The following is an 8,030-nucleotide window of genomic DNA, read 5'->3' on the forward strand; positions in this document are numbered from 1 at the left end:
GTATACGTCAGCATCTCACAGAGTAGGCTACTCTATTTGTAAGCAGAGGGTCTAGAACATTTCTAGTTACTGAAAATAGAGAACAGCATATCTTAAGAACGAGAGGAGATACAGGCTTTGTAAGCACACCATTCTAATCCTCTCTTCTTGGACATTACAATAGCAATGCTTAGGTAAGCATAGCGCTATACCGAAAAGGGAAATACGCTAGATAAAGATTATAAGAACAAAGTCTTATAACTTTACATTTATCTGTGGACTAGCAGCAACAATAACAATGACACTTAAGCTCTTAAGTTTCTTGTACCTGTAGCGCTATGCTTACTTCTGCGTCTACACTATAACCCTCTACCTAATATAACAGAGCTGTCTGCTTCTAGGACCTAGTTGTCTATATTAAACATTACTTACATCTATTCCTTGCGTGCAAGACTTGTCTTGTTGTAGTACCCTTACTACAGTCCCTGTCTAATTTAGTACCTTAAAGGTTTATAACTACTAGGCGCGCAATGTGAATCAGCGTCTTAATACCTAGGTTAAACTTTGCCTCCCTACCTAGCTAGTTCTTCTTATTACTGCTAATAATCTAAAGACATAGCCTTATCTAACTCACCCTCCTTACCCGCCTCCTCTCCTAGTCTTGCCAGTCTACTACACTTGTTACTGTACTTTCTGCAATCCTAAAACAGGCACCTAATGTGCTGTCTTGCAGCAGAGTCACACTGTCATAGCTAAGCACTGCTGCTATAAATATAGATAGGTTAATCCTGTTAAGCGAGGCTATCCTCCTATTAACGTAGGGACGCACAAATGGCCATAGGAAGCTGGCGTACCCTGCCAGCGCCTAAGACAGACTCGAGTTAGAGCTAAGCTTTTCTGAGTGGCTGTTGATGAGGGCCAGCCTTAGGCCGCTGCCAAAGCTCCAGTGAAGGCGGCATGGGACAAGAGCTGGGAGCAGCTGGAGGCAGAGCTTGATACGTTACACGCCAGCAACACCTGTCAGACGCTAGTAGCCTCAGGCACGACCGCCTAGTACCCTCTTCACATGAGCAGATAGCTCGAAAAGACAGGTTGGCCAGTGTATCTAGAAGGGAAGGACTTGCGTGCTGTTGGCCGTCTACTTGCTCGTCCAATCGTCTCTGAACCTGGCCTGAGAGCCCTGCTGCAAGCATTTAATGAGTTAATTAATCAGGCACAGCAGTTAACCCTAGATAAAGAGGTCAATATCTTTGCCCTCTAGCAGGTGAACAGCTTTATACCTAGCTAACATTACAAGAAGCCTCTTTAGACTAAGCTCCTTAAATATAGCTATAAACGCTACAAGACTTACTAGCACTAACTGCTTATCTCTGTCTACCGCCTAGCTATCTTGCGACAAGGCCCTGACCCTCACTACATAGTACCAACTCTCACCTAGCAATAGGCTCTACACTGCATTACTACTATTTCTGCAAGCTCCCCCACTTGCCAGGACTAGTTAGTTAATCTGTTACTAAGTTAGCTGCAAACACCACCTTACAGTGCTATGTTGTTAGACAGCTTGTTGCCGCTGCCACTATTCCTACTTTTATCTAGCCTGAACGCATCTAGTCCAGTTAGCACTGCTGCCTGTCCTACTCCATTGTTTCTAGTTTTATCACCATCCTTTAGCTATTTGCAACAATTAGTGCGTGAGCGTGGGCAAAGACGCTACAACTAACGTTTAGTGGAAGAGGAACAACTAGCAGCAGGACCTGCAAGCACAGATAGCTAGCTTAAATTTGCTTCCAACCCTTTGGGTTTACTGTCTTCTATACCTTTAAATATAAGCAGTCTCTTTTTTAAGTAAGAAGAGCTATATAGTGAACTCACAGTTGCAGTAGGCGAAGCTTTTGGGAATAGCCCTCCTCTGTCTGCTGCTACTGCCTGTGCCCACACAGCGTTGGCTGCAGCCTTTGCAAGTGTGGAATGGCAGCAAGCGTGCCTTTAGCTTTGTATCGCCCTACTTAATCACAAGCTAAAAGGCAAGGTTATAGACAGCATTATTGTTAGTTTTTTAGCTGCAATGGGAATTAACCGTGAACGAATTGGTTTTAAGGAAGCAGCTACAGCTACATCGCCTCTGTCTAGGTTAGTGAAACTTTGTCTACTCAATTCATACATCGCTATGTCTTATACCGTCATACCCCTGCGTCTCTCCACTCTTCCCATGTACTGACTCCCTCACATAGTCTTCTTCGATTGTCATGTCCACGGTCTTTGTAATACCTTCCACACCCAATATCGATTCCTCGCTCGTATTGCGCGTACCGCCTACTGGTACCTTGATAGTCCCATTGCCCCCATTGAACGTGTAGAGCTCCATTTGTCCGTTCGAACGTGCTCTAGCTGTGCGACTAAACATCTTGCTGTTTTGGCCGCCAGGTGCGTAAGAAGCTGGGTAGCCTGGGCCAGAGCGGTCGTGCGAGGACGAAGTAAAGGCTTTGTTGAGGAGAGGGCGGAGGGCGGGTGCTGAAGCGGATATTATAGCAGCGTTTATCTCGATTTGGGAAAGAAGGAGGATAAATATGTCGTCGTAGGGTGGGTCTTCTGTTACAGCGTATACCCAGAGGGCGTAGAGACGGACAATGGATGCGATAACTGCTACACCTCCGACCATGAAGACACCGAGGAGTGCAATGCGCTTTGTTCGTTGAAGTTTTAGCTGTCCGAAAGCTCGCATTGGCATGGCTAGGATGAAGATATCTGTGAGGATGTTGACAGAGGCCATCGCGAAATACGTCCTAGGAAGGTCGTTGCATCCTTTGGGAAAGGTAGGGACCCATGCTCTCCATGGCTCTTTCGCACCGCATTCGAAAGCCTGGATCAGTCAGCTTCGAGCTCGGGGGAATGCTGGGGTTTCGCGTATGACATACGTTGACGAAAGTGACTACGATGGTCTGAACAGTGACGAATATACTAACGGCGTATACAGCGTAGCGAAAATTCGTTTGTGTGAAGATCCGGTAGTAGAGTGCCAGTATGCTAGCTTTGACGAATAGCAACGCCCAAGGGTAAACTAGCTGATATGCATACCAGTGCTTGAACGTAGGGACCAGAATGATCGAATGATCTAAATCGGCATTGTGTCGCCTTCGTCTTCCGTCAGTCGCCGTCAGTTTTTCTACTACGGGTATACATACCCAGTTCCCCAGCTGACAAGAAAACCATTCTGAATACCGAGTGAGATAGCGATCACCCACGCACATATCATGAACTTGTCGTCTAATCCTACATATCGTATGAAGGTGAGGCGACAGTACAGCCTAGCAGATAGTGAGCAAGTCTTGCGGTGAGTAAGTAAATCAAGGTTCCGAAAGATCGTACCTTAGCGCTGCAGCGATTGTCGAGAACAATAGGAGAACTCCAGTGACGATCAGAAACATAGGCTGTCGCGAACCATTGTCCCAGGTGATACCATAGCCACGCGTGCTGGTTGTCATACTGTAGGAATACACTCACATTCGAATCACGGGATTCACAAAGAGATCATGGCAACCTCTGGGCTATGAATAATTCTTGCTCCTCCTTGAAGCTTGACCCTCCGCGCCGCATAACATCATGATCCAGCACTTTGGGCAGCTTCATCTTGTGAATCCTTCTTCTTATTATCCTGCCATGTGTCCAACAGGACCGCAAATGCGTGAGTAAAGTCTCCTGGGGACGGCTGGCATCTCCGAGCCATCATTGGATAAGCAACACGAGCTAAACGCCGAGGAAGGGCGAAGGATTCGCGCGTTCGGTGCAGTCATCGTGGTTGGAGTTGGTGCGGCTCTTTGCTTTGAACGGTCTACTATAGTTTCCCTCGGTTTTCGCCTGGACGGCTCGACAACTCCCCCGTTCCCCAGCCAAGCCAGTACCCGGACGAATAAAGTGAGCTCTTAGACTCGATATTCCGCGTGAAGATAGGAGGAACTTCTTCGAAGTCTTGAGTGGTTAGTCGTATGTGCGTTAGCGCATCACCATGCTGTAGGATGCCGGAAATCAGAGTATGGCTTCGCGGTCGAAGAACGCATATTTGGTGGGCCGACAGCTCCGCAATAAAGGAACGCTCCGGTGTCCACCGCGCCATGATCCCGCAGGAGCTATGTGCCGTGTTTGCCTCTCCTCGCATCTCATCCTATTTGCCACAGTTGACCCTGTGTTTTCCCGTCACCTCGGGTGACAATAAAAGTCGCACACCCAAACTACCTCCTCCACGTAAACCCACAACAATAGCCCGAATAAAATTCTAAAAAGACAGATTTATAGAGAAGATTATTCTCTACAAGACTGTATTTTTGTAGGCTCTCGAATCTTGTTTGTGTTGAGTAAGATAACCTGGAAGATCGCTATGGGTGGTGGTGTTCCTGAACTTTTGCTAGGGCTTTGACTATAGGGTGTGCGGCTTTTATTGGCACCCGAGTACCCGTCAATCGCTGGTTTAGAACGTTAGACACGGCCCAGAAACCAGCAGGATCTTAGCGCGAAAGCGGGTCAACCTGCCCCGCAAGCTCTTCTGTCCCCGCGACAAAAATCTCGCAGCCTCACCTTCTGCATTGCCAACCAGAGCGGCGCAGGGGAGTTTGATTTCAGCCGATCAGATTTCAAGATTATTGCGACGCGTTATTCAAGATGAATGAAGGAAGCACACATGAGAGGTAACATTTACATGCCATGCTCTAGGATCTCGGGCAATCCATTCTTAGCCATGTGAGGTAATCCTACAGGAATCTCTAGACCGGCCCACCGGGCGCAATCATCCGAAATCATCCTATCCTCTAATCACCAGCCATGCGAAAATTGTGCAGGCTATTGCTACGGAGATCAATACGCGTTTGGTCATATCATCACCGTAACACAGCTGCGCATGGAATACTCGCAGGCCAATCACCGTTGCATGTGCGCCACATAGAAGCCATGGCTTATTACCAAAATCGCCGGTAAGCGTGCGTCTACCGGAATATGCACATCGAAGCGCTTCGCACGCGTTGCATTCTCCGAACTCAATCCTCCAGACCCAGGGCACCTTGAAAGACCATGCAGCTGTGCCACACGACCGCATCTCTCCTGAATCGCCATGCATACAAGCTTTTTCCAGACCCGGATCTCGCCCCAAATACTACGGCAAGTGGTCCAATGCCCTGTTCTTGCCTTCAACACTTATTTCCGTTCGTTACTCATGCCTTCGTGGCTCGGAATTTAGTTGCATGGTCATCTTTCGATGAGGCTCAGACAGGTAAAGTGGGTATGATAAGGCCTGCAGTGAGGCACAAATAAAGCTTGATGCCCTCGACAGTCACAGTCACCAGCCAGGGACAATAAGCTTTCGCCTTCAATCAATCCGAAACACAAAGCTGCCAATCTCAACCTCAGCCGCCAAAATGGTCAACCTTTCCATTCTCGTTTCTTCGCTCTACTTGGCTTCGTCAGCAGTAGCCGCGGCTCTCCCTGCCTCTGCTCCAAAGACGTGCAAGAACCCCATTGTACGAAAAGAATGGTAAGTCAATCACACGAATTAAACATCTCGGACTCTGCTGACCACTGTCCTTCTGCAGGAAGCAACTCTCTATTCCCCAGAAGAGGGCGTATATTGATGCAGTCCTCTGCCTAGCATCAAAGCCAGCCATCTCTGGCATCGAGGGAGCCATAAACCGTTTCGACGACTTCCAAGCCGTACACAGTAGCCAAACTCCCGACATCCACTGGGTCGGTCACTTCACTCTCTGGCACCGCTATTTCATCTACACCTATGAAAAGGCTCTTAGGCAAGAGTGCGGTTACACTGGTGCTCAACCCTACTGGAACTGGTCTCTAGATGCTGAACCTCAGAATCCCACCTCAACACGCATCTTTGACTCTGAGATCTGGCAAGCAGACACTGGGTTCGGTGGCAACGGCAACAAGGTTGAACCCACTAATGAGACAAACCCCTTCGGCATCGTTGGCGGAACAGGAGGTGGTTGCGTACAAAATGGACCTTTCACAGCCGACAAGTTCTCAGTCAACTTCCCTACTCCCCACTGTCTCAAGCGCGATTTCGTCCCTACTCTGATCAACGTCTGGGCCGATCAGAAGCTCGTCAACAACGTCCTCGCCCAGAAGGACTACACTGGTTTTGCCAGAGCCGTTGAAGGCGAGGCTAGCTTCGCCGTTCCCAACATCCACGGAAGCGGTCACTTCGGTGTTGGAGGTGCTCTCGGACAGGCTGGTGATGCGAACAACAGCCCCGGCGAGCCAATATTCTACCTCCACCATGGCAACATCGACCACATCTTCTGGATGTGGCAACAGAAGGATCTCAAAACCCGCCTGCACCAGGTCGGTGGCCCGATTATTCCTTTCGACTACAGTGGTAAAAATGTCACCCTTGACTTTGAAGTTGGCCTTGGTAAGCTTGCGCCTACTGTTCAGCTTAGGGATTTGTTGGATACTCAGGGAAGCACTCTGTGCTACACCTACTAGAAAGGTGCACATATCTTGCATCCGTATTAATACACCCTAATGTTCACATGCATGTGTCTATCTTTCTCCCTAACGTGCCTGGCAAGCGAGTCGCGCAGGCAAGCGAGTCGCGCACCCTACCAACTTTCTTAACGCTCTACCTTCTAATAATGCCACCACAAATAAGTACTCTTTTGCCTCAAAATGAAGCTGATACTCAGCTTGCTATCTCAGCTATTAATACTACCTAAATAATGCACGTTAGAGGTGCTGCATCAACGTTTAACGTTCCTGAATCAACGCTGCGCGACCAACGCGCTGGGAAACCTGCCCAACGCGATTGCCAGCCCAACTCAAAGAAGCTTACCCAGCGAGAGGAATAAGTGATTGTTAGACATATAATTGACCTAGATACACGTGGATTCGCGCCTACGTACGCTGCCGTACGTGATGTGGCTGATAAGCTACTCGCTGCGCGCAGCGCTGGCCAGGTTGGGCAGAAGTGGCCAGCCAACTTTGTCAAGCGTACAGACAGTCTCACGACGTATTTCAATAGAGCGTATGATAGGCAGCGAGCTCTATGCGAGGATCCAGCCCTAATCAGGAGCTAGTTTGAGCTTGTAGAGGAGACAAAGGCCAAGTACAGCATCTGCGATAATGACGTCTACAACTTTGACAAGGCTGGCTTTATAATAGGCAAGATCACAACTTAGCTCGTTGTGACAGGATCAGAGAGGAGAGACAGGCTAAAGGCTCTCCAGCCTGGCAACCGTGAATAGGTGACAGCAATTGCTGCTATTAACGCTGCTGGCTGGTCAGTCCCGCTGTTCCTCATCTTCGCTGGCCAGTATCATCTATCTGCCTGGTATAAGGAAGCAGAGATCCCACGCGACTGGGCGATCGCAGTTAGTGACAACAGCTGGACCAACAACAAGCTAGGGGTAGAGTGGCTAAAGCACTTTAACGCTTATACAAAGACTTGTGTTGTCAGCGCGCGTCGCCTGCTCGTCCTTGACGGCCATGAGAGCCACCACTCTCTTGAGTTTCAAGAGCTCTGTAAGGAGAATAACATCTACACTCTTTGTATGCCGCCTCACTCATCGCACCTGCTGCAGCCACTTGACGTTGGCTGCTTCTCGCCGTTGAAGCGCGCGTACAGCCGCGAGGTTGAGGCCACCGAACACCAATCTTTCGATTTTTGGGTAACCTTCACTGGGGCCCTAAAAACCACAGCAACTGATCTAAGTTATCGCGGGCACCCCGGGAGTATCTCCTACGTCCGCCTCGCCCCTCGCGCGACCCGCGGAGGAGCTTGTCAGGATGGCAGAGTCTCCAACCTCCCAGCACACGAGGTCTCCAGACCCTGAGTCCCCGCAACAGCTTAATACACGCGCTTCAATCCGGCTCCAGAGGCACCTGCACCATCAGGCCCCTCCTCTAAGCAGCCAGATCCCCGGTGGGGGCGCTCCCAAACCCAGAGCTTATGATGCCGTTCAACGCCACATCACCGAAACTCAAAAAATCACCCAGTTGTGGAACACCATCACTACTGCCTTTGCTGCAGCTGTAGACCACCACACAGAGAGCTA

The 8,030-nt window shown here is 49.3% G+C and overlaps 3 protein-coding genes across 3 annotated transcripts; 1 reads left to right on the plus strand and 2 right to left on the minus strand.

The window, feature by feature from the left end:
* Window positions 1-2,055: 2,055 nt before the first annotated feature.
* Window positions 2,056-3,906, minus strand: M421DRAFT_427099 (uncharacterized protein). Its single transcript, XM_033594578.1, has 4 exons — window positions 3,346-3,906; window positions 3,162-3,284; window positions 2,895-3,111; window positions 2,056-2,839 (listed from the first exon to the last, which is right to left on the minus strand). Exons 1-4 carry the CDS (start codon window positions 3,459-3,461, stop codon window positions 2,135-2,137), a joined length of 1,161 nt encoding a protein of 386 aa, XP_033442518.1. The 5' UTR covers window positions 3,462-3,906; the 3' UTR covers window positions 2,056-2,134.
* An 815-nt stretch (window positions 3,907-4,721) lies between these two features.
* M421DRAFT_380029 (uncharacterized protein) lies at window positions 4,722-5,232 on the minus strand. Its single transcript, XM_033589842.1, has one exon. It carries the CDS (start codon window positions 5,081-5,083, stop codon window positions 4,772-4,774), a length of 312 nt encoding a protein of 103 aa, XP_033442519.1. The 5' UTR covers window positions 5,084-5,232; the 3' UTR covers window positions 4,722-4,771.
* On the plus strand, window positions 5,233-6,516 carry M421DRAFT_380030 (Di-copper centre-containing protein). Its single transcript, XM_033589844.1, has 2 exons — window positions 5,233-5,497; window positions 5,556-6,516. The coding sequence occupies exons 1-2, from the start codon at window positions 5,382-5,384 to the stop codon at window positions 6,460-6,462; spliced, it is 1,023 nt and encodes a 340-aa protein (XP_033442520.1). The 5' UTR covers window positions 5,233-5,381; the 3' UTR covers window positions 6,463-6,516.
* The last annotated feature ends 1,514 nt before the right edge of the window (window positions 6,517-8,030 follow it).

Source organism: Didymella exigua (genome assembly GCF_010094145.1).
Source record: "Didymella exigua CBS 183.55 unplaced genomic scaffold M421scaffold_85, whole genome shotgun sequence".
NCBI lineage: Eukaryota > Fungi > Ascomycota > Dothideomycetes > Pleosporales > Didymellaceae > Didymella > Didymella exigua.